The sequence below is a fragment of the Ambystoma mexicanum genome, chromosome 1p (assembly GCF_040938575.1).
Source record: "Ambystoma mexicanum isolate Mex_15411 chromosome 1p, UKY_AmexF1_1, whole genome shotgun sequence".
NCBI classification, from domain to species: Eukaryota; Metazoa; Chordata; class Amphibia; order Caudata; family Ambystomatidae; genus Ambystoma; species Ambystoma mexicanum.
Window position 1 is genome coordinate 262,617,497 of NC_090921.1, and position 26,844 is coordinate 262,644,340.

At 43.8% G+C, this 26,844-nt stretch overlaps 1 protein-coding gene across 1 annotated transcript in view; it reads right to left on the bottom strand.

Annotated features, from left to right (window-relative positions):
• LOC138568791 (diacylglycerol O-acyltransferase 2-like) overlaps positions 1-26,844 on the bottom strand; it is a 298,181-nt gene that overhangs the window by 183,858 nt on the left and 87,479 nt on the right. The window contains exons 3-5 of the mRNA XM_069646567.1: positions 26,371-26,478; positions 21,843-21,913; positions 17,926-18,130 (exon numbers count right to left, since the gene is read on the bottom strand). Of these exons, the coding sequence (XP_069502668.1) occupies positions 17,926-18,130; positions 21,843-21,913; positions 26,371-26,478 (384 nt within the window). The remainder of the gene's footprint in view (positions 1-17,925; positions 18,131-21,842; positions 21,914-26,370; positions 26,479-26,844) is intronic.

Sequence of the window (26,844 nt, forward strand, 5' to 3'; positions counted from 1 at the left end):
TGAGAATGGGCAACAGACCTGACAAGCAGCACCTGCTTTTCATGCACCAATGTAAGAATTCTCACAGAATGCTCATACTAACACACTGGGTGATGCGCAATCTCACAGGGAACAGCAGCTATTGAAAGAGGAACATAAAGACATAGAGCGCCATTAGACGCTGGATTCTGTCTGGAGCCTAGTTTCCCCATTACATAACATACAATAGGCCGCATTACGAGTTAGGTGGTAACAGGAAATAATGGTGGTAACGGAATTACTGCCACATAAATGGTTCCACCAAATTGTGAATACCATAATTCCTAAGATAATTGCTTTGTCACTAAATCTGCCAGAGGAATTACCATCAAAATAATAATTCCGCCAGCACTAATTTCTCTAGTAAAATTAGCCTGAGTACAGAACATGCTATTTCCAGTGTTACAAGTTGAATTAATGCCAAAATCAGGCTGACATTCCCCCAAGAACCCAGTGCATTTACCTCTTGCACCAAGGTGCAGAAAATCAAGGCACAAATGCAGGCACGTGGTTCCTGCAATTGGGCACTATAGGGCACTTGCGGCTCACAACTTCCCCAAACACGCTTTCATGCCCGCGTTCATGCCAGCCCCTACGACATGTGGACTACGGGCTGATCATCTCCTATATATTGACTTGGAGAGCTGTGAAGTGCAACAGCTGCCAAGAAACCCAGCATAGCGAAGACAAAGGAAAAGTGAGGCGACAAAGCTTCCATTCCCCAATTCAGAACATTCAACTGGGTACTCATGCTGGGCAGGTGATCACTCTATCGCCTGAACTGTGACACCACATCAGAACTACTGACCCTCTTTCCACCAGACAAAGAGTGGAATAAACATAAGGGAACCTATCCCTCCTGTGCTGACACTGGTGGACGTCCTAGTCCTCTATGGGACTGGCCCATTTCAACAGACTCTTGGCATGCTGCAAGGCAGGTCACAGCTAACAATTTTCTAAAGTACTGGTGAGGTGCTTGCCACACCCATGAGACATATGCAGCATACCATCTTATCTGCCATACCAGCTGAGGTGTACGCTATAGGGAATAGAGGCCCCTTACCCAAACAGGGTACTGAACCACACTGCACTCACAATGGGCAAATGGCAATTCCTAAATTTAGCACTAAACATTATTATCGTATTAGAATATAGTATGTGATGTATGTAATAAGGAACAAGTTACTTACTTGTAACTCCTTATCTACAGCATTGTTATGTTTCATGGATTTACATGCTTTTAAGTATTCCCTGTTTTCAGTCTGGGAATCCTCAGTAACATTATAGAAGTTAACTTTCACATTTTTAAACTGTTTGTCACTTTAGTGCTCTATTACTGTCACTTTGGGCCATGCTGCCCATCCAATCAAACATGACCCCTGAGCTCCACCCCTGGTGGCCATATTCAGATTTGGCAGCCCACGTAATGTGGCAGAATGAGTCACGAAGAGCCAGAGAGGAGTAGGAGGGGGTCGCATGTGAATCGATGAAAGATACCAAAGCTGGAGAACAGGAGTTACAAGTAAGTAACGTATTCCTTCTCCAGCATTGGCTCTTACAAGGATTCACATGCTTATGAATAAGATTATACAGACGTACGTATACACAACTAAAACGGGCAGAGGCATAGGTCAACAGAAGTAACCAACTCACCTCTGTAACACTCACCTCATGCGAAAAGGTTTCGGAGAACTGCCTGGCCAACTCAAGACTCCTCCCAGGAATCCCTATCAATGCAGTAGAACCTTGTGAAGGTATTGATAGACCTCCACATGGCCGCCCTGCAGATTCCGATCAGGGGAACACTGGGCAGGAACGCCGTCGTAGAAGCCAAGGCTCTCGTCGAGTGTGCTCTTGGCCTTCCTGGCAGGAGCCTGGCAGTGGGAAATGCACGCCGACAGCCACCTTCCAATGGAAAACGTTAACAGTAAAGAGCCCTTGCCAACAGGTCGGAAAGCAAAACACACAGTTGTGACGACTTTCGGAACTCCTTAGTATGAGCCACATATAACTTGATGGCTCTGGCGACATTTAGAGAGTGTAGGGATCGCTCTGCCGGAGATGAAGGAAAGGCAAAGAATACTGGTAAGATCAAAGTTTCAATAGGGGGTAATGTAGTTAGAACCTTTTGCATGAAGGAAGGATTTATACACAGAACCACCTTAGACTGGTGAAAACTCAAGTAAGGATGTCTGCAGGAGAGGACTTGCAGCTCGCCTACCCATCTAGCTGAAGTAATGGCAATGAGTAATGCTGTTTTCCAGGAGAGACGTTTCAGTGAGGCTCTGTGTAGAAACTCAAAAGGAGGACCCATACACTTTAGGAGAACTAAATTGAGTTCCCAAGCTGGCGCTGCGGCTCGAACGAGTGGAAAAGTGCTAATAGTCCCTTGAGGAATTCCTTAACCAACCTCTGAGATCAGAGGAAAGGTGTACCTGTGGTACGCGTGTAGCGTGAGATAGCTGATAAATGCACCTTGCTGGAAGGATGTGCTAGCCGAGCATCTGCCAATGGCAGGAGGTATGGTAAGACGTGTTCTGCCGGAACATGTAACAGATTCAGTTACTGAGTTGCACACCAAATGGGAAAGCGTTTCCACTTGCTTTTGTAGCAGGACAACGTTGATGTTGCTCTTGCCCTGGCCAGGATCCTCTTGCATTCTAGGGGTAGTGAAATGTCTCCAAACTCTAAGGCTGCATGAGCCAGGCCCTCAAGTTGAGGGATGCTGGGTCGTGGTGTATAACTGACCGGCCGTCGATGAAGAGCAGGTCTGGGAGAGGGCCAATCTGGCCAATGGAGCCACGATAGATGAAGCAAGTCAGAGTCCCAGAGATGCCACTACGACCAAGGTACAGTTGCTTAAATTGAGTGTAATGAGAACTCGAGGTAGAAGGGGGAATTGGTGGGGAAGCGTAGATGAACAATCCTTCCCATGGCAATGAGAATGCATCCCCTCTGCTCCCTTGCTGGTGAACCCGACTGGCAAACTGCTTGAATTTCCTTTTGGTAACTGTAGCGTTCCCACTTGGAGAAGAGAAATTAACTTGGCTCTTGTAACATTTCCATCCGTGGCAGGACATGAGTTCCCTGCTGAGAGACTCCACAATGCTATGGTGGATTTCAGGAAGGGATGTTGTGTGTGAGCGCCCATTCCCACAGCACCTGTGCTTCCATCAACAGAACCAGAGAGTGGGTCCCACCCTGCTTGTAGATATAAAATATAGTGGTGGTGTTGTCTATGAAGATGCAAACCACCTTGTTGTGCAGCTGTGGCCTGAAGGATTTTAGGGCCCAGAACACTGCTCTTAACTCGTGGATGTGTAGGATTTTTACCTCCAGAAGCCAAAGAACTCTTGCGTGGAACACTCCTGCATGGGACCCCCAACCCTCTAGGGAGGTGTTAGTGGTCACTGTGGCTGGATGTGCCGGTAGACTAACGGGTGCTCCCTGAGTGAAATTATGCCGAAGGCTCTCCCATTGGAGACCTCAGTGGAAAGATGTTGTGAGGCGAAGCCTGTCCTCCCAAGACCTGATATTTCTTACCAACAGGCATCTAGGAAATCTTTAAGCGGTCTCATCTGGAGCCTTCAGTCTCGGATCCATGGGATGCACGATGACATCACCCCCAGTAGGGACTTTAGGGAGTGAATTGATGCAACCGGCAGCCTCGATAGTTGCTAGGCCTTGTTAAGTATTGTCTTCACCCTGTCCTTAGAAGGCATAGTGACACACACAAGAGTGTTGAGACGTGAGCCCAAGATTAGCGAGTCTTGAGTAGGATGAAAGCATGACTTTGCAAAGTTCAATGAGACCGCCAGGTGTGTTAGAAACAGTGTGGTATCCTTTGTCTGCTGCATCGCTAGAGCAAGCGATGGCATGAATGCTTGAACGACGGAGGTGGGCTGCCACTGGAGCCATGCACCTTGTAAAGACTCTTGGTGCAGATTTGAGCCCAAAAATGCTGCTAGGGCTTGCCCTGGACTAGAAAGCAGAGGAATAACTGTGCCTCACATGAATGGGGATGTGAAAGTATGTGTCCTCTAGGTCTAGAGATGCAAGGAAATCCCCTTCTTCCAATTGTTCCAGAATGTGTTGCAGGGTCACCATGGGGAACATTAGAGGCTTGAGGAATTTGTTTAACATCCAAAGGTCTGGTATAGATCTCCATCCTCCTGGCTTTTTCCTTACCAGAAAGTTTCTGGAGTACACTCCGGAGCCTTAGAGGTGTGGTGGTACAGGCTTGATGGCTCCCTTTTTTAGGAAGGCCCATATTTATTGAAGGAGTATGGTTTGATGTTTTTCTCAGATTGGGGCTGAGGGAGTGGATGGACATTTCCCCATCAATTTCAGGGTATGGCCCGGTTGGATGATGAACAGCACTAATTGCTGGTGGTGATGTTTACACTGTGCAGCGAAGTTGGCAAGCCACCCCCACTGGGGTGTTGAAGCAGGGGGTGGGTGAGTTGGCCTGGACAGGCTTGTTTCGGTACTTGACTCCTGGAGAAGGCCTTGCGTCTTTGCTGGTTCCCTCTGTAGTGCTGAGATTGTCCCTTATAACCTTCTTAAGTGGTGCCAGTGTGGGATGTTTGTGGACAATCCAAATCCTTGCTTTCCAAGAGTGATAGGATTGCCGGCACTGTTGTAACGTACCAAGTGAACGTGCTGTTTCTGTCTCTGCCTTAATGGCTTGAAGGGTTTCCTTGACCTTTTTACCAAATAGAGGTCTATGCCGTTGAAAGGCATGTCCACCACCTTCGACTTCACTTCAGGATGGAAATGTGTGGCTTTTAACCACCCTTGGCAGGGTAACACTGCCCCATTTCCCATCTGGTGGACACCTGTATCTGCTATGTTGATGTCCAGTGAGATGGCGTGGTCTGATGTTGCTTCTCCTTCATGTAACTGTGCAAATGCTTCTTTCCGTGTCATCCGGAAGGACCTTAAGTATTGATCCCAGTTTATAACAGTCATAGCGGGAGAGAATAGCAAGTGCGTCTGCCGCCTTGATGGTTGTTGTGGCTGTCAGGATGACTCTCTTGCCAAGAGCATCTAACTGTTTTCCCTCTTTGTCAGGAGGCACCTACAGGGAGAGGAGATGTTAGCAGAACGCTTATGGGCTGCAGCAGAAATGACCGAGTCTGGGCAGGGTTTTATGCGCAGACATTTGAGTGCTGACTCGGGGACCTTGTGTTTCTTCTCAGAGCCTTTCTCTTAGGAGGCGCTGAGAATGGGTTACTCATGACAAGGAGCCCGTCTGTTTCCAGTACTGGAATGGCTACCATAGAATTCCTGGAAGATTCACAACGCTGGTATAGGAGACCCTGCTTTTTCTGCTCTTCAGGTACAAGATCAAAGAGCTTTGCAGCCCGTGACATGAGGGCATTAATGAGCCCATCTTGTCTGAGGGTGAATCTCTAGGCAGTAGGTCTGCTTACACACGATCACCTGGCACTAGGTCTTCAAATTCGTCTGTGGGGTTGGTGTCTGGGGAAACATCTGATGGATAGTCATCAGTGTCGGTGTCAGTATCTGTGATGATGACTGATGGCAAAATGGAGCTCATGGAAGAGGTCCCGAGGGTGGAAGAGGAGCTAGGCCTTCCCTTTCAGGGAACTCGCTGGGAGGTGGTAATGGTGTAGTTGGAAGCCGATGATGGAGCTCCAAAACGAGAGTTTGTAGCATGGACACAACACAAGACAAGTTCTAAAGACAGGAATGTTTCATGCCCCAAGGATAGGCAATGCCAACAGTCTCTACAATCTAACCAGCTCGGTTGGTCTACAAATGTAGAGAACATTTGGATTCTTCATGTTCTAGTCCCTGCTCACTCTTTCAAGATGTGATACAGATATTGGATCTATGTGATTTTTGCGACAGCCGAAAATGCAGACTTTTTTTTACACCACATATATATGCGGGGGAGACCCCCCACGACCCCATCTTAATATTATATTCTATACCCCCACATATACATGTGGTCTAGGGGGGACAAAAAAAAGTCGTCATTTTCGGCCGTCGTAATTGTGAGGATGACATTTTGGTACGATTCCACAGATATTGATTTACACAGAGATTGCACAGCTCACAGGCACTTCTCATTTGCCTAATCTATTGCCTGCTAGCCAAAATGTCACCAGAGGGCAGCAGATTCAGATGTAATCTTTAAATCGCATCTCTCTTGCGGCTGTCTGGAAATTGCACAAGAAAGCGAGGGAGTATTCCCTGATTCCTATCCAAGATTGAAGGATTACCATGGAATTTTAAACGTCTCGTGGCATTGATTGCGAGTATCCAATCCATTTTAAATAAGGCCTTTTACAGCACTTACAGTTTAAGCACAAATCAGTGATGTGTGTTTGTGATTGTGTATGAATGGATTCCACCTTTACCCTCACTTTCCAATAAAAATGTTTGACCCCCTCGCTTCTTCCTGTGCTAAATCCATGAATAGCGTGTTCTCTTTGTTGGCATTGGATTAGTCTAAATAGCTGCAATAGTTTCAATTTCAAACATGCTGAGAGAGTTTAAGCCTAACTTGTATCGCAGTGCAGTTATTGGAGTGGACAGAGGGAGTCTATAGGCCTTTTTCCATACTCTGCCCTCCCAGTAGTCCCACTCTAGGTCCCAGGCTTTTGATTCTATATCCAATCCGAACAAGAGAGTGGGGATGATTTTGCCCCTATAGCAAGCAAGCATTGCTTTCAATAAGAACTTGCAAAATGTAGTTCTGATGTTTTTCATTTGGGCTGTGAGCTGGTCTATTTTCTCTCCCATTTGCTTTTTCAATAATGCACCAGTGGGATGGAATAACAGTCTAAAGCCTAAATATTTGACTTCCAAGGCCGGCTTAATAAGTGTTTTCTCCAGCTTCCAGGAGTTTATCTGGGCATTTTCTGCCCGACTCCCATTTTAAGGATGTTGGTTTTAGCTGGGTTGAATATCAGTTTATTGGATCCAGCGTAGTTGCTTATAGCATCAGGTAGACGCTGGATTCCCCTAGTGGGGAAATCCACAAGCAGGATGTCATTGGTGTAAGCTAGCCAACACACCCTTTGTGATCCAACTTTAGGACTAGCGAAGGCAGTGCTGGTCAGATGTTCTTTAATATATGCAAGGACATATTGAAAAGAAATGGGGCAAAAATGCAGCCTCGCCTCACGCCCCACCCAGCCGATATCTTTCTAGTCAAATGGCCCGAGCCATCCAATCTGACAACTATGTTCGTGTCCTCATGCAAATAAACCAAGATTGCCCAGTTTTTCAACTTTCTCCACAATAAGGTCCTGTTCACTGTGTCAAAGGCCTTTGTGAAATCTATTAGCGCCACATACAAAAGGTGTACTGCCCACTCTCCATGCATTGACCCTGAGCGAGTTTACTATTAGGCTATTCAGAGTTGTGGACAGACCTCTCCTGAAACCATTCTGCGCTTTATCTAGAATATTGTTTTCATTTGCCCAGTACTCCAGTTCCCTTAAGACAGTGAATATCTTGGCGTCAGCATCTAAGAGGGCGATCGGACGATAATTGTTAGGATTCGTCCGATCGCCTCTCTTGAAAATTGGTACTTCCACTGCAGGCTTCCAGCTAGAAGGGCACTGTTCAGTATCAAAACAGTTAATGAACAACTCATATAGCCCGGTTGACCACACTCCTACGTTCTCCTTCAGTGTGTGGTTGGAGATACCATTTGGGCCAGCTGCTGTGGAACGAGAAGCTTTGTCAATTAAATCTTACTATTTCATGCCAGCCATATCTCATCCATAGGACTTTGGATAGGTTATCTTTTATTCCTGTTGATTGGCAAAATAGATCTCTGTAGTGGGCACACCAAGCTTCCTCCATGACACACACACTCTGCCTTGAGCACTGCAAGGTTTTCCCACCATTCATTAGTGACCAGTAATTGCGACTGTTCATAGAAATGAGAGTCACTAGCATATCTACACCTTGTCGCTGGAATCTGAGAGATCTATTAGCTCTATTCCATCTCTGCAAAGCAATAAATAGTACTTTTTCTCTTTCCTGAAGGGATCTAAATCACTGCTTTGCTTTCTTAGAGATCTAATTTTTCTTCTTAGTTCTCTCTTAGTTCTCTGTTATGCTGCAGTGACATTTCCTCAAACTGACTGGTGTGGATTCTTCCCTTCTTATTACCCGCTGGTTGAGGTTGCTCAATTCATGCTAGAAAATTGGTAAAATTGGTGCGAGCGCAATCATGGCGTAATACCTCTAATGGTATGCTTTGTACTAATGCTTCTAGTTTTTTATTGAGGCCTTTTCCATTCATGTTATATCGCAAAAGGTGTTTTTTCCCCTCAGTTACTTCTACTTTATGTGGGTACATCCCAACCTCTCCTATTGGCTCTGCAGAGAGCTTTAGGCATAGCCTGTTATGGTTGCTTTCTACTTATCTTCAGTTCTGTACAGATATGGAACAGATTTTGAGAAACAGTTATGAAATCTATTATCAAGGTTGAGTTTTTCCCTTTCCAGGTATATTTATGAGGACAATCACCCTGAACATTTCCATTGCAAATTAATAGATCCCAATCCAAACAGAAGCAAACCCACTTCAAGCCCCTGTCTGTATTCTGCTTGGACAAACAATTTGCTTTCAAGGCTCCTGCTATTAGAATATGGAGATTGTCTAAACTGTTAACACAATATAGAATCATTTTGGCAATTTGTTCCTAAAAATTGTCAACTGAAATACAAGCAGGATTATGATAGATATTAAGCACTAATAGGTACTTCATCCCATCACATCAACCACAAGTCATCAACACAGCCAGAATGCCATGCATACAGTTTGAGATTACTTTGACCGTATCAAATTTAGTATTTCTCGAAGCTATTAACAAACCACCCGAGAGCCGCCCCATGCCCTTAACACTAGCAACTTGACACAGAGTGCTGAAGCCATCAATGTCAATATCGGTGAGCAACCAGGTTTCTTGCAGTAGGAATAATATAGTGGTCATCTAAAATGTTCCGGCATGTAGTGTTATTCACAAAACCTCTATGACCATGGGTATTCCAACTAATCACACCCATTGTTTTGCATGCTAGAGCGGTGACTGATTATTGTTCAATTTTTTAATGACTTGTGCCAAGATGCCTGGTAGCACTGCCCAGATTCTACGATTAGCAATTGTGTATGTGTGATTTCCCTGCACTTGACTGTTCTGAGTGTTAGATGTAGCTACTGTGTGATCCTTTTGGTCCACTTCTCTCCCCCTAATGGCCATAGATCTTTCTTTCAGCCGAGAGATGGAGATTTGAAAGCCTTTTCTGAGGAAAGTATCGGCAACTGCTAGAAGGGCATTCACTCCAAGACGAGACTACAAGCCCACTTCTACTCCTGCTGTGGTGCTTTCATAAGGGAAGTGGATGTACTCTATGTCCAACAATGAAAAAAGATACAGCTCTGAAATATCCTTCACTATTTTTAGGGCGGTCTATCGATTCAGTATGGTTTCCACTCCGCTGTCACCTACGTGCGCATTCCATAGGTGAGGGCATTCAAAGAAAGATGTTGCCTGCAGCAGGCCTAGGGATAAATTGTGCCAGATGCATTTCCTCACTTGGAGGTACCCCTCCCGGCTTTTTGAGGATTGGCTGTTTGATCATGAGGCAGAGGGGATTCACGTTTTTTGTATTTCTCTATTTGGAAAATGGGCACCCAACGTTCACGTGGCAGGGTGGAATTCATTTTTGAACCACCGCCACTCAAGTCCAGGCTCCGCTCGTCCGGGATCTGGTTCACTTGTGTTTCAGCATTTACGAATGTTTTCTTCTTAGATGAAATTGATGTGGAGGTCTCTTTTCTAGGAACTTTCTTGCTCTTAGTTTGTTGAATTCGAATATTTTTGTTCTCTTTGGGCAATTGTTGAGATGATTCAGAAGTATTGCTTTCCACATCATTGGCGTCAATAACCTCAACACTTAAGTTGTTGACTCAGCAATTGGTCGCACCCCGACCCATTCTTTCTTCTTCTCTCTCTTTGTTTGGTCCTGTCCTTGGAGGGCTCAATTCATCTGAAAGATCCAAATGTCTCAGATATTTTCTCGAGCTCTTCATATGGTTTCCTTGCTTTTGCTTCTTTTTCGTATTTTGTTGCCTCTTACCACTGTCGTTAGTTTCGGTGGGATTCAAATGAGGCTTCATAATAATGTCAACCGGCCTCTGTGACGACTCTTCAAAAATGTGTGCCTGGTCTCTCTTTATACTCTGTTCTTTGGTGCTTGGGACAGGCATGGGTGGCTGATCTCTGCTGCTTGTTATGTTCCGGGAGAGCTTTGTGTATTTCTGCTCAATTTGGGGCACGCTATCTGAAGGGGCCGCTTGTTGGTTCTGCTTATGTGCTTCATTAGCCATCTGTTGATCAATCCTTTGGCTGATGGAATACAGCTGTTCACCCAATGTGGATGATATGTGATCAATCTTTAATATGAGATCTCGCACCAATGTGGCAATTTTGCCCTCCAAAAGTAAATAGTTGTTGCAGTGGTTTCCTAATACCTTGTTCTTCATTTCAATAGCTAACTTTATTTCGGCTGATTGAACGATGGTAGAGGAGACTGAGTCCTTTATATTCTAATATAGGTTTACAAAAGTTCAAAACTGAAATTGATGGGGACGATAATTTAACTTTCTTATCCATTTCCTTTAAAGTTTTGTGAAGTGAAGCTTGTTTCAGCATGTTTGGTTTCTCTAGTAAGTCAAATGTAAGCTGCTCAGTGAGAAAGGAAGTGGGATCGGCATGCAGGTCTATACCAGCACCCTCACTTTGGTCGATTACACTAATCCTTGCTTCCTCATTGTGGCATTCAGCTGATGTGTCCTTAGTGTCGTCCTCTGTAGAGCAGTAGGCTTCCAGTAGACTATGAACAGAAACCCCCATCAAGGGGGCACGTCCATATTGGTTGGTAGGCCTTTGCACTCACTGAGATTTATTGCCAAATATGAAAGGTTTGTAATTGAAATTGTTCGTACTTTCGTTATCTACCTGTGCAACCGTATGCACTTTTGCCTGATTTAGATTGAGTTCGTTGTTGTTTACAACGTGCTTTCTAATCTTCCAAAAGAAGCGGGATTAGTGCCAAAAAAAGTGCCAAAAAAGTGTCCATAATGTTAGCTTCCAAGTTCTTTCTTACCTAGGAGCGTCTGTTCCAAGTATCCTGTGTCTTGGAATTGCAGCCGCGAGGTTCGCGATAGTACAATGGCTGCTTTTATTTATCTACGTCATCACGCCGGCGTGAATGGCACTAATCTCGCCTTCTTCTGGAAGATTAGAAAGCACATTGTAAACAATAACAACCTCTTTTTACAGATCCGAGGTCGTTTCACATGGGTCACTACTGCATAACAGACAACAATAAGAGGATGTCCTAGTCTGTGTTTCTCACCCTGAAACATGTGTTCCATGTTTTAGGACATCACTATGCCCCCCCCCCCTTGTCAATATCTACCAGCTCATGTGTGATGCCTCTCTTTCATGTGTGCACTTTCCTTATTTCACCTCCATGCACGCACTAGCAAATGTGTGCTATATGCTGTCTGTCTTCCTGTGGCATGTAGAATGCTAGTGTGAGTTCTCCATCCTAGTCTTCTATATTTGGTAGCTAGTTCAGTTACACATTCCCGAGGGTGGGAAACCCGGTCCTCTGGTCCATTTTGTCTCTAGCTTCCTTCCCACTAGTGGTGGTTGGTGAATTTATTAAATGGAGAGGCGTCAATGTTTCCCACGAATATGCTGAAGCGATCGAGATGCACGGGAATCCGAACCAATGAGTGGTGGGTGATCACCCCATTAACCATTAGAAACGAGCTGCCTGTGCTAACCTACCAACCCCTGACTACTGCAGTACCTTTCTGGAATAAAACCACTCACCTGCATCAGCTGCATTTGTGTCATCCCTGTCAGGGAGGAAGTCAAGATGACCAATCCAACTGCTTGAAAACTTCAAGAATGCAGAAGGAGATGCATCTACTTGTTTGATTTGATGTGATAGGTTATTTAGAACGCGCTTATTACCCAGAGGTTTCTAAGCGCGGTCCCGGGGATCGAACCTGTGTTGCTCTGTGTCATCTTGCTTCCAAGGCGAGCACGTTGCCACTGAGCTATCCTCCCGAGACATGTCAGGAAACAAGTGCATAAGAACCCCAGCGGGAATAAGATATGTGGATTGTCCAGCACGGGTCTGCGCAAAATACAGTGATAAAATACATGGACTGCACACAATAATACCAGGTACTACCTAACGCAATATATAAAGTCTCTTGAATATATGAAAGTAGCACTGCGGACAATCAGACATTGTAATACTTGTTTGTTTATTCATTTATATGGCACGGCGAAACCCTGAGGTATCTGGGTGCAGTTGCATGGTTACATATGAAATGGTAGCAAATACACATTAATACAGTAAGGTAACAATTGGCATGGTACATGATTAGTTTAAGAACATAGCACACATATTTACACAGTTACATAATAGAAGTGTCCAGACAAGTTCTAGAGGGATACGATTATACATCATGTGAGATGAGCCATGTTTTCCTGAAACTGTGGTAAGAAGGTCCTGATTTTAAGGCTATGGGTAAGGAATTCCACAGTTTGGCTGCGAGTAGAGGAAAGCTACTTCCACCTGTTTTCTTAAGCCTGAGTGTGTTTTGTTCTGGTAAGTCGTTTAGATGTATTTTTAGAGAAAATGTCTGCAAAATATTTAGGGGCTGAGTTGTGGAGACATTTGTGAGTGAGGGTTAATGACTTGAAATTCATTCTATACTTGACTGAAAGCCATTTAGTGTTCCATCTGGCAGCTGAGTATTATGTTTACTAGATCCTAAATATTAGGCGTTACAATATTGTAGTTTAGACAGAATTAGGGCTCTAGCCAAGGTAGTGCAACTGGATGTTGAAAGAAATGGTTTACACGCATTGATTAATTCGCATGTATATGCCGTAGCAGAGGCAGTGGCGTTGACTTGTCTGTTTAGGTTTAACGCTGAGTCGAGGTAAAAGCCCAAGGTTTCTACCTCCTTGGATACATTGATATTATTGCCATAGATATTGAATGATTTGAATTGGTTACTCAAATTCTTTAGTTTAGCGGTAGATCCAATAAGCAGGAGCTCTGTCTTTTCAACCTTAACACAAAGGCCATGAGTGGCCATCCATGCTTGGATAATGTGGTAGATCTTGTTAAGTTAGGTAAGGTAAGGTCAGTGTCATGATCACCAGTGATGGGGATGAGAATCTGAGTGTCATCTGCATTGTTTGTGTAGGTGACGCCCAGATTATCGAGGTCATCAAAGAGGGGCTTGGTAAAGAAATATTGTACATCGTAGGAGAGACACACGACCCCTGTGGAACTCCACAAGTGATAGGTGCAGGCTCAGCTGATGCATTTGGTGAGAAGACCCTTATAGTTCAATTGTCCAGGAAGGATTATATCCAGGCAGTGGCATCTTCACAGAAGTGGGCAGCTGACTTAAGGTGTTTACAAAGGACTTTGTGGTGCATTAAGTCGAATGCCGCCGAGAGGTCTAATAGTAATAGGGTGGGGGGCAGGGGGAGGAGCTTTCCTTTGTCCTTTAAGCCATCCATTTGGTTTTTAAGGTCTATTAATGCTGATTCTGTGCCATGTTTAGGCCTAAATCTTGATTGTCTCGGGTCAAGGAGGTTGTTAGATTCTAAGTGAGCCTGTATCTGTAGGTACGCCGCTCTAAGATTTTCACGAGAAAGGGAACGGTCGTTATTGGTCTGTAATTGTTTGGGATGTTTGGGTCGAGGTTGTTTTTTTTTAGTAACGGCAGTACCCATGTGTCTTTTAGATTTGTGGGGAGGGTGCATGTGTTAAAGGATGAGTTTACTAAAGTCTTGATGAATGGCACTAGTTCACTAGCTGCCTCTTTGATTATTGGTGCCGGGCAAGCATCTCCCTGGCATCTAGATGGTTTGAGCGAGGCGATTATTTTCTCAACTTCATGAGTAGAGACTTCAGTGAATTTAAAGAGGTTATTTGTGTTCGTCAGAGTCATCTGGGGTTCCTGTAAGGGGGAGACCTTTGAGAGATTTCACTTTTTAGTTTCGATTTTGTCTTGTAGGGGAGAAATGTTATTGGATAGTGCAGCTTGAATATTAGAGCACCAGTTCTAATCATTGATGCATGTTTCCGTTGGGGGGGTAAGGGAGACTCTAGTTATACTAAAATGATGAAAAGTTCTCTGGTATTGGAATTAGCTTCATCAATCCTATCGTTATAAGTGTCTTTTTTTTGTTTGAAGGATCTCTTCTTTGTATTTATTAGCGATTTTGATAAATTTGTCTTTGTTAGGCTCTGTAGGGTTGTTTTTCCAGGAAGTTTCTACACTCCTTTTTTTCTTGCACAGAGCTTTAAACTAGGGGTGAACCAGGAGTTTACATGTGCTCAAGGTTTGCCTTAGCACATTTCTGAAGGTGCTATTGTGTTGATGGCTTGTTTGATCGAATGATTGTAAAGTTCTACTAGTACTGAAGGGTCAGAGCTAGTAACAGTAGGATTTCTGATGGATTGGAGTAGTGGTAATAGGTTCTCCACTGTTATATTTCTCGTCTTCCTGGTACGTACTGGAGGGAAAGGGGCAAAGGGATGGATAAGTTAGATTGTAGGCTATTTTGTAAGGTGAAGGAAATAGTATGGTGGTCGGTCCAGGTGCAAGGTTCACAGTTAAGGTCGGCTAGCCAGTCTAGCGTTCTGCCTTTAATATGTGTTGGTGAGTTGATACAGTGGGTGAAACCTAGTTCAGAGATAGTATTAGCAAGTACTGAGGCATTCTCATCTTTAGGGTCGTTAAGGCTTAGATTAAGGTAACCTAGTAAGATGATTTGTGAGCTCGGTTTGGTATTAATAGTTAGAAGTGAGGTAATATCCTCCTCAAATGTACACATAGGTCTGTATATGAGATGCATAGTTAGTATGTTACGGGTAGTTTCACTGTCATAAGTTCGCCTGTAGGGAAAGGGAGGACCCTTACACCCAATTTGGTCTTGGTAATGAATGCAATGACACCACCTCGTGCAGTTTCTCTGTTTGACCTTAGTATAGTGAAGTTTTGTGGTATTGCTAGTGCCAGGGATGGGCCTGAAGCTGCACCATAAACAACTCTGGCTATTGGGCCGGCTCTCGATGGATCCGAGATCCGGCACCAGATGTGTAGCCGGATCTCGGGACTCGGCCAGAGGCAGCACAGCAGAAAAAAAAAGCACCCACAAGCAAACTAACTTCCTCTGGTGACCCAGTGCAAGGGGTCACAAGAGGAAGTTACAGTCCTCAGCCACAACCCAGTTTATTTATTTATGCAATGTTTGTCGGATACATGGACCCTGATTATGTATTTATGCAATGTTTGTCGGATACATGTATCCAACAAACATTGCATAAATAACTAAATATACAGGTATCCGACAAACATTGCATGAATAAATAAATACCCCTAACATTGAAACTATCACACACGATGCAGTTACCCAACTGCATTCAAAGGGGAGCTACACGAGCTGTGCCGTGTGTGGTTCAAGTAAAAGAAAATGTTGCTTATGGCGAACAGAAATCACCCTGTTTGAATAGTACCCAAGGGGGAGTTTTGTTTATAAAATGAGATGCAAATTGTGCATTTTAAAGAATATTTACTCAGCAACACTCATCAAAACTATTATCCTCATAGTGAATTAACTCATCAACAGTGCCATGAAAGTGGTTTAAAGTGGAATTGATATGTAGTTTGGAAAAGAAGCAGCATGAAAGAAATAGCGCCATTTAAAACTATTATTTTGGGCATTTACTTTGATCGGAGGTCAACTGCCAGCTCCGCACCACCAAACCCTGCCTCCTCACACCCAAACTACGCCCCTACCCTGGCCCTCGTGGGATCCCCCACCAATTGTTTTCCATTTCCACCACTGATCATAAATTAAAGCCGGAAATAGCTGTCTACAAAATGATCTCATTAGTGTATAGCTGTGTCATCGCTACTCACTTGTAATGAGAAAAGGACTATGCAACAGCAATAAACTATTACAGTTGCGTAGTTCTGACACCATTCCTGTTGCCTGAGCCAGTACCAATCAGAATGTCAGCTGCCACTGGAGCATTTCAATAAAAGCGTGCCCCAAATTTAAGATTCGTCTCTTCTGTAATTCACAGCTGATAAACAGACATTGAGGTAGTATATGTATTAATAGCACTGCTAGAGCTAAATACTGAGCGCTTTCAACTAACTGCAAGTCGTCACTTATTTAAACCAAAATAATAGCATTAAAATGCATTTGAATAGATTTGCTTGAACTATTTTTTTCCAGCAAATTACAAACTGTATTTTGACGGGTTTCTTTGACATCCTTAACAGAGTCTATATGTATTCTGCACATGAACAACATCTTGTAACAGCGCGAGCTCGCGATCCGGTATTGAAAGGGGATGTTCGTGTGATCATATGTAAACATGTTATTGTGTCTCAGGCCTTCAGCGCTGCTTCTCTGTTTGGTTAAGCAACTCCTGGGTTGCTTGTAATGTGCTTATCACATACAGTGGGGGTGAAGGACCCCTTGCAAATGATGTACTCATGCCAATAAAGCATCATTGTATTGACAACTGCCTGCCAGAGTTTCATTCCATTGCTGGTGTCAACTATTTAAGACGTTTACCAGGCTGTTCCACTGTGACAGTGGCTCTTTGTTTAGCCCAGTTTATTTAATATAGCAGCAGAACATTTAATAGAGGAGTGTGTTGTGTAACTTGCACATCTTGGACACAAGGTACCGTCCAGTGAATGGTGAATGCAGAAACCCTGGTAGTGAAGAACACCCTAGTAGGTATCTTTCAAATCTTCTTAACAGCTTTTCCTATGAATTCTGAATTACCGGAAGTGTAGACCACATGTGGGGTAACAATTGCCCTTCATTGCTGCAACTAGATGTCAGTAAAAGGGTTTACTTTCATGTGAATCACCATTTGTGATCCTGAGATTTCTTGTCCGATGAGCGAGCAGAGCTCAGCTCTGTTGTGAAAATTAGCCATCCATCACATTTAGATAGAAATATTAAAATGAGCCTTGCCTCCCATTTAGATAGATTTATGAATAATGATAATTATGTGTTATTTATATAGCGCCTTTATCCAAACCGCTTTACAGGGCACATATTTACATACAATATCATCCAACCGAAATTGGTACTCATTATTTCGACCTCGGAAGGATGAAAGGCTGAGTTGAACTCGCCTTGCATCACATTCAGATGGAATCATGAATATTAACCAACTAGAAGAACTTTTAGGGCACCCAATGCACTAACCACCCCTCTCCTGATCCTCTCCTACACACCTCCCTTGTATTGTACACACCCATCAGCTAGCCAAACTACACACAAACACACATCCAACATAACTAACACTTGCATGCAACTGGACCTTATCCCTAAGGGCTCAACAAGCCAGTGCGCACAGCCATAACCTTAAATACCAGCCAGTGTACACATCAAACACACACCCAACATAACAGACATTCACTTACAACAAACATCCCAGGCATTGGGCCTCGCCCTTACAGATACAAACAACCGATCTGCAGACCAACACACACAGATGCCAGTTTCCCCTAGTTCTGGATCTATCCTATGCCTCTACCCTCACTAATCAACGCTGTACTCTTTCTTGCAGAGCCACGTAGGTGCATGGAGACTGCCACAGGGTGGTAGCGGTGCACGGTATAAGTCAATATAAAATCAACATAACATGTACCCATGTGCCAAGGCCAGCCACCTAGTCACAAGACCAAATCTCTCCCCTGTTTCACAAAGAGCTCATCGAGAGTTAGGTGCAGTCTCTGTTAGCGCGGCCTGGTGTGGACTTGAGACTTACCTGAAGACATCATGTAATCTCTGTATACAGGCAAACGAAAAAGGCCGGCCAGGACAGCAAGATAAGGTCGAATGCCCGGGAAGGTCTGAGAAAAGTCAGTGGATTCATTACAAAAGCTGCTGAATGGTCCGGCACAGATTATGCCATGAGGGTGGCAGCCAAAGACGTAGTTTCTCTCCGGACAGAGCTCTGCAGTCTTAATCATCTGAAACATAAGATGAAGAAACAAGCTTTGGCAATAGTTGTTACCTTTTGTATAGGTATTTGCCAGGCATTTTCTTTTCATCACTTTATTTACATTTTCACAGACACTGCTTTTTCAACCAATACATAGGTTTTGTGTTGTTACAGTTTCAAGTGAATCAGAGCACATTACATCTAACTTATCTCATAATGCAAATAAACGAAACAATTCAGAACTATAAATTCAATTAGTATCCCAAAACCCAATCAGTTTAAGGCAACACAAATGTAGTACACAAACCACACAGAAAAAGGACGAATCACAAACACCACCATACATCCCCACAAACCTCCCCCCTCAACTAGACTTACACATATATGTTCAATATATAAATGCTCTAATCTACACTCACCCATACGTTTCATTGAAGGGCCCCCATGATTCCAGATAACTTTCTTCCTGATTTTTTCTTTGAAACATACATTTTTCAAAATTTGAAAGAGTTTTTGTCTGTTAACCAACCTGCTACAAGCGGTTTCTTTCTTGTTTTCCATACTCTCAATATTTGTTTGGTTGCCACAAGAAGATCTTTGTCAATCCAGCACGATAACTCACATACAAGGTCACATCTACCCTTAAGTGACAACAGAATCACTGCCGATGAGGTTGGTGGAAATGAAACAACCCAGATTGTATTTCATCTATCAAGCACATTTTTCCAAAAGTCAACCACTCTAGTGCAATTCCATGACATGTGCAGTAATGAGCCTCTCTCTCATTGACAGCCCCACCCCAGATCATTATCTATCATACCCAGCTCATTCATACGTGCAGGAGTCCAATAGAGGCGACCTAAGACCCTTTGAAGTGTATAACGCAAATTTAAATCCATCTTGGCTCTAACAGCCACCTTCCAGAGCCCCTCCCACTCCTTCACTGATAAATTCCTACCAACCTCACCAATCCAGGTTTGCCTTAACTTCTCTCAGGAGTCAAGAAAAGGGCCTTCCACTGGCATTGTTTTTACAAAGGTTGACACATGCCGGGCGGTGTATCAAATAGTTCACAGATCTTAGGCTTTTCCATCATTGATGTATTTAGCATCTGTTGTCTTTCAGATAGTAATTCCTCCAAACTCCTGTGCCTCCCAAGCTCCCTCTTGCCCAGACCATATTTCACCAATAGCCCTTTGAAGGTTATCGTTCTCCCACCCCGCCAAACATCCCCAATTTTCAAGATTCCTTTGTTAGCCCAGCTGCGCCAATTCAACATCCTGTTGTCTATCTGTAACCCCGGGTTGTACCAGATAGATGCCTCATTATACATAAACAGATTTTGTCTGCACCCCAAAATCCACGATGTCAATGCAGTCCTTGTAGTAACAATAGTTACAACAGTTTGGGGCTTTTCCCAAAGGAATACAGACTACCTAAATGCAAAGGTAGTAGTCTGTTCCTTTCTATCAATAACCACAATGGCTCCGATCCCCTTTCCTCTTTAAAATAATAGGCAGATTTTTTTAACAAGAATCCTCTATGATACTTCTCAAGTATGGGGTAACCAAAATCTTCCTCCCAAACATTACACATCATAACATAACATGGATTTTTTGGCCTCGTCCCCGTACCCCATAAGAATTCCTGAAATAATCTATCAATACGCTTAAGCTCATTTTTGGAAAATGACAAGGGTAGTGACAAAATAAAACCTTAGGTAACAGCATAATTTCTATCGCATTCACTTTTGCCCAAATATTCAAAGTAATGCACCCCCATTTACGAATGTTTCTTTGAAGCACCTCTATCAATTTACTGAGGTTATAGTTCACAATTTTCTTCATGTCATGAATAAAGTGGATCCCCAAATACTTCACACTCAGAGTCTGTCTTGCCCACTGACAATTCCAGTCAGCTGGCTCATTACATAGAGGGGTTTCCTTAACTGGGAAACCGCTTTCTCCCAATTTATTTTATGCCCTGAAAGTAATCCTACCCCCCTCGATCATATGCTTCAAAAGTGTACCTCCCTCTCCTGGATTGGCTAGAATTATGGTTGTATCATCTACATAGGCAAGCACTTTAACCTCCCTATCTCCCACACTTAAACCCCGGATGCCTGGTTTATGCCTAATGTAAGCTAACAGTGGTTCCAATGCTAAATTAAAGATAAAGGGAGATAACGGGCAACCTAAATAGCTGAAATGACGACAACTCATCATTAACCAATATTCTAGCAATAATACCAGACTGTAATGCACCAACAGCGTTTAGAAATAATAGCCCAAACCCCATTTCGAGTAGCTTATAATTCAAAAAGGTTCAATTCACACGATCAAAAGCCTTTTCAGCATCCAAGAACATTAATAGAATTTTCCCAACATCGGCTTCCGGCAGACCCATAACATCTATCAACGTTATAATGTTATCATACCCATGTCTAATCCTCATAAAAACCACTTGCGATTGATCAATTAATTCACCCATATGTCTATCCAATCGAATAGTTAAAATATTAGTAAATATTTTCACATCAACATTGAGAAGCGAGATTGGACGATAATTGATACATTTGGTAGTGTCCCACCCTGACTTAGGTATTAAACTGATGATTGCTTCCTTCGTAGAGGGACATAGAATCCCATCTATTAAAAAACGATTATATAATCCCAATCCATCATCTATCCATTTCTCTGGCAGGCCTTTTAATTTGTTCACTAGGAGCATTTGCGGTATAGCTCCCGGGCATTTCTCACTTCATGTACGGCTCTTATGTGAGTCTCGTCTACTGTATACACTTCATGTAACCATGGCTTTCTGTTTGGGTATCATATGTCTCTCACTTCCTGTATAGCTCCCGTGTACTGCTCCCTTCACTTATAGCTATTCCCTTTCTCCCGACTTCCTGCTTGGTTCTTATGTTTGCGTGTTACTCTGGGTATAGCCCCCAAGCATCCCTTACTTCCTGTCAGAGATGCTTGAGAGCTCGTCCTTTCCCATGGCTCTTTTTTGCCTCTTAAAATATATGGCTTTTTTCTCTCAACTATTTTGCAGTTCGTGTGTTTCTCGCACTTTCTTTATAGGGTTCCAGTTGCTCTCTCCTTGAAATGTTCAACTGTCAGTCATACATGCCTCTCGTGTGTTTACCATTCCCTAAAGCCCTCATTTGCTATCGCTGTCTGTGTCACTGCCTAACCATTTTTATGTCACGCTGATGTCACTCTCACATCCAATATGGATCACATGTTATCTTTTTATCACTCTTTGTGTGCGTCGTATGTGGAGGCATACCTCTCAAGCTTTTTAGTCCCTTGGATGGGTGAAAACAGACCATCTTATTTCAGGTGGGTGAGAGTCCATTGAAGTGAATGGATGTGTGAGGAGCTTGGCGGGTGAGAGAACGAATTCCATGGCGTGAGACACCAGCCAAAAGCTTGCAGTTGAGAGGTATGGTGGAGGACAGATAGGTAAGTCATTTCCTGTAATGCAGCATGCTCCACTGACTTCCTGCAAGCCGCTGTGTGCACCTTACACGGCCTAAAGAACCCACTGCATGCATCTGTCACTTCCTGTAGAACACCGACTGTGCACGTCACTTTGTGGAAATTAAAGTAGTCTCTCATAGATGCCATGGTTTGGTGGTCCTTTTCTACTCTTTTTCTATTCGACTTGTACTTCTTTTACAGCTCTAGCAAGCAGGCCCCTAGAAATGTGCATTACAAACAATGTTCCTGTACCTTAATGGGAAAGTAATCTTTCACTTGTCTCCAGATTCTCCATCTCCGCATCCAGTCCGACCGCCGACCGCCTGTGGAGGAGAACAGAGGTGATGGATAACGAGGTGAGAAAAAGCCCAGCGATAAACTGTAAAATGCAGGAAAAAGTACACAAATAACATGATATGCTCCTCTAGCACAAGGTTTGTACTTAATACTGCCCCATAGGCTCAGGTACCAGAGGCACATTCTAAGGACTATCTTCCCCTTATAACCAACCTGAGGGTTATTGAGAAACCACATGGAGGTCCTTCTCTCAGGGAGGATTCTGCCGACCTCACCATCAGTGCACTTCTGGAGGACACTTCTAGAGGAGGGTTGGATTCAATTCTGGAGGCCCCAACCTGGAGGCGCACATGTGAACTGTCTGGAGTAGGTACCAAGGTCGGGAGATTACAGTCAGAGTTTCATATCTAATGCTGGAGGCCTCATGTAAAGTGCTTTATCGTGTTCTTTTTATCTGCAACTGGAACACACACGTTACACTGGAAACAGGCACTTTTCTGATAATGATGGGGAATGATGCCTTATTTGCACTCACACACTGCTGCAAAATGTAACTTTGCGCTCGTTTGTCAGTTGAATGTTCATTGCGAAATTGCCAAGCATCAGTGCAATTTCTGTAATCTATCCCTCCATGTATTGTGTCCAGTTCTGGAGGTTACATGGAGAGGTGTGTTTTTTCTATAAGTGAGGGCAGGAATAGTGTGTCCAATTTTAAAATCCGCAGATAGGGTAATAGGTCAAGTTTTTGAGATTCTGTCTAGAGGCCTGGGGCTCTTCATATTTCACTTTCCCCACACAGCCCCCTCCCATCCTGTCCTGAGTGGGTTATTTTCACTCAATGGAACAGATTAAAGGATAAGTTTGTTATTTCCTTCTGGGTTTCCGCACATAGGGTACTATAACTTTCTGAAATACCGAAGACGCAGAAACCAAACCAAATGGCATCCTGTGAAATTGGAATATGCCTTCATGTGAGACAAAAGCAGTTAGTTTTCGGGACTGTGGTTCCAACTCCACCTGATGATGAGCTGAAGCTAAAATCTAAGTTTGTGAAAACCTTCCCTTTCCCTATCATAGGCAGCATTTTGAACATATTCGGCAAAGGATACCTCTCAACAACACCACGTTTGTTAAATTGCATGTGGTCCACACACAGACCCAACTGTCCACTCTGTTTCTTGACAATGACCAAAGGCGAGACCTACTTAACACTACCTGCCCTTTCTATTATTCCCATATTACACAATTTGTTAAGTTCTTCCTTTACTCCTTTCTGCAAAACCATTGTAATGGGGCATGGCTTTGCTGCCGCAGGCACAGTACCCTCTTTCAGAACCATTTAATGCCTCATTCCCCTAATGTTTGCCACTCCAAACACACTCCGATAACTCTCCACATCTCTCTTGGCACAATTTTGCCCCACATGACGAACCTGTTCACTCGTGTTTGCATTGAAACGTGTACACAATTTTTTCTCTTCACAACCTCCCAATAATGTTGCTCCCTTCTTAGTTAAATACACCCTTCCCACTGCTTTCCTACCTGCTTTCCTACTGCTTTCCTACCTTTAAACTCCAAATCAGCCATAAAATAACATAACAGCTCAATTGTGTCCAAATTATGCCCCCCTGGTTGGATGTCAGGTGGGGAAAGTGTCTCCAAATGATCCTGCATGAAGGTTTTTGCAGCAGTCGGCAAAATGTCCCCATCTCTTGCGTTTGAGCAACTTACTTTTCTTCCAAACATATTGGTGCACCTGCCAAATGATTCTTTCTCCCACACCCGAAACATAACCGCTCTTCCGCTTTAGCTCCCCTTGGACCAGGGTGATCACCCTTTGTCTCACTTAGTCACTTCTGGCGAAACTGGCTTCCCTTACTTTTCATTTTTTCCTTCTCATCAGACCCATACAGTACCACATCCTTGCTTGCAGATTTGGTTAGCTTTTCCATACACACCATTGAGTGTTCAACCCTTTTCAAAATATTGATTACTTCCTCCAGACTGGGGTTGTGTTTTGGCCATAGCTCTTCACAAATTCTATTATTGCTATAATGTATCATGAACTGATCACAAATGTGTTCATCCAGCTTATTTCCAAACCTAAATGACAAAGCCAAATGGTGCACGGCAGTGATATATTCCTCCACACTCTCACCACTCTACTGAGAACGAATATCAAAATTATACCACTCTAAAATTCTGCTAGTCTTTCGATTGAAATGCCCATCCAATTTTAACATAGCTATGTTCAGCTCATTCAATATGTCAGTGTCTACGGAGTCCAATGAGTCCTGTAGTGTTTCAAAAACTTGCAGACCTTCATGTTCCAAAAAAGTTCTTCATGAATAACGCCTTCCTGTCAATGGCAAAACCGTTCCCACCAGCAGCTCTAACATAGTTCAGCAAGCCTTTCTTCCACTGTGCTCGCTTGTTTCTGGTCGGGCTGGGTAACACCATAACAATGGCTGGCCCAGGCATTCTTTGCATGGCCATGTGGCGTTCCCGTACTCAGAGTAAAACCCTGAGCAGAAAACCAATTGTCAATTAACACAATCCTCTGTTAGTGCGTTGGCACACACCACCTCGTGCTTCACAATATCCTCTCTCAACCAAAAGAACATTCCCCACACGTTGGCACTCCTCTCCCTATGCCGCACCGAATCGCCTTCTCACTTCAGCACACCGGTGCTGCACAGTGCTACTCGATCAGCAAACTCTCTCACTGCTTCTTGAACATTGTGCTTCCTTTGCTAAGGCGCCTGTAGGCTGGAGTCCCTCTTTGCCGTCAATGGTGTCTTCACTTTTCCATAGCGCCCTTGGTTTGAGTCCTACTTTGCTGTTAACAGCGTCAGCCATACGCACGTAGGAAGCCACATGCTACATCATATGTCAACAACCGGCTTGGCAGCGAGCGCAACTCTGCACACAGCCACCGGAGCCCTTGTTGCCCTCAATTCCGGTGAATGGTGAACCTGGGTACGGAAATCACCAGTCAACGCGCCACACGAAGCGCGGTCCACAATACCTGGGGATGATCTGTCACAACACAAGCACGGTCGTGGTCTTCACCACCGCACAGCTGTGGGGAACAGGCCGTCACCGGGAGCTGATGCCAAAGTAAAACCTGTTGCCATTGTTAAGAAGACGCTTGATGCAAAGAGGTGAGGACAAATGTCTTTATTAGCAAGAAGCTAGTATGTAGCAGCTTTCTCTGAAATCCTTACAACCTCACAGAAGGTGCCTGAAATTCCAAATTCCATGAGCTCTCCACACCTCTCACAAGCAGTCAGCCCAAGATATAACGTTTCTCCCTTCCTTCCTCACTCATCATTCCCTCACATACCTAAATCTTCACACCTTCGCAAACCTTCCTAGATCCATACTTGACCACCTCTTAACCTCACAGCATGTCTTATCACTTTATCAACTAGTACAGGTTCACTGTACAGGGGATCACCTTTTCTTCTCACAACACCCTTCTTTACCCTCACCCAATCACCAGCACATCCCTCAGTGGTCTTACACCCTTTCCTTTCATTCAAATGCCTCAACAACCCTTCCTTTCTATGGCCCACACTCCTTCTGACATCCTTAACCACACAATCAGAAACTCTTGTCCTTGCCAGCTATGCAAGTGATGTCTTCGTATTCCCTTTTCTTCCTCTCGTCATCTCAAATGGGCTCACGCCCATCATCGCCTCAGTAAATCTGCTTAAATACTGCCATACCGAATTATCGCTACCGCCACTTGATACTGCGGATTTACCGCAGGATTACAATTGTTGGTAGGGCAATGTAAGTCCCCATTTTGGGAGTCCATATGACTCCATGGGGATTTCAGCGGAATTACAGCCAGCGGAATTAAAGGCAAAGCCAACAGGAGTTTATTCTTACACAGGTATACTAGCATATTTTAGCAGAGCCATCAAGGACATCTTTTATTACTGTGGCATGGCTTTGTTTTTTAGTGGCAGAGCCAGCAGGGACATGTTTTCGTATAGTATCATGAAGTATCATTACTGGCATTGTGGGAAAATCAAACATGAGCATGTTCTGATGTGGAAATACTGCCATATATTGTTGCATAAAAAGTTTTCTTACAGTGGCCCAATATGGACATCCAGTAGTTAAAGGCATCATGAAAATGCATTCGAAAAAATGCTCTTCTGCTGTTGGTGACTTATAAAAAAGATTGCAAATTGTGGCTTCTTAGCCAATTTTTCCACAGAAAATCGGCTGTAAAATGCACAATTTTAACCCATTATTTAAAATATTTACTCTGGGCTGGTGGCGCCTTGCGTGGTTCAGCATTTCCACCTACACTCCGCCACTCCTGCATATTCATAGGAAAATGTTGATGTCTCTCCAATTAGAAACTTCACTAGCCGCTACTGCTGCTCAGTGTGAAATTCAACTCTTGTGACGGGGATCTGAGCCCCAAATTTGCATCCTGCATGAAGCAATCCTGTGCTTGCCTTACCTCGCTCTGGCGTGTCTCTGTCAATCAGCACCCACAGGTAGTACATGACCGGGATCAGCCACAGAGAGGTGAACATGAGGTAGAACAACACCGCCGCACAGAAGATCCCTGTGGAGAGAAGCGCAACAGTTTATCATCCCATCCCTGCTCAACCAATCAGAGGGATGTGTGTTGAGGGCACAGCACTAGAATATTCTAACAGACAGGGTGGGGCAACAACACAATAAGAAAAATGAGGCGGTCTTATCATACTGTGGAATGTACCCGCCTAGTTAGGGACACACGTCAACAGAGAGTAACAGATTATGGCTAACATTTCCCATTGATAAATTTGCCTCTTAAGTTGGAATCTGTGTTTTCAAACAGACATCGAATGAACCTATCCCTGTATCTCCTGGATTTGGATTGTTTAGTCAGAAAATGGGATGATAATCTGCCCCCTGGGTTGGGAAGCAGAACATAGAACACGCCGCA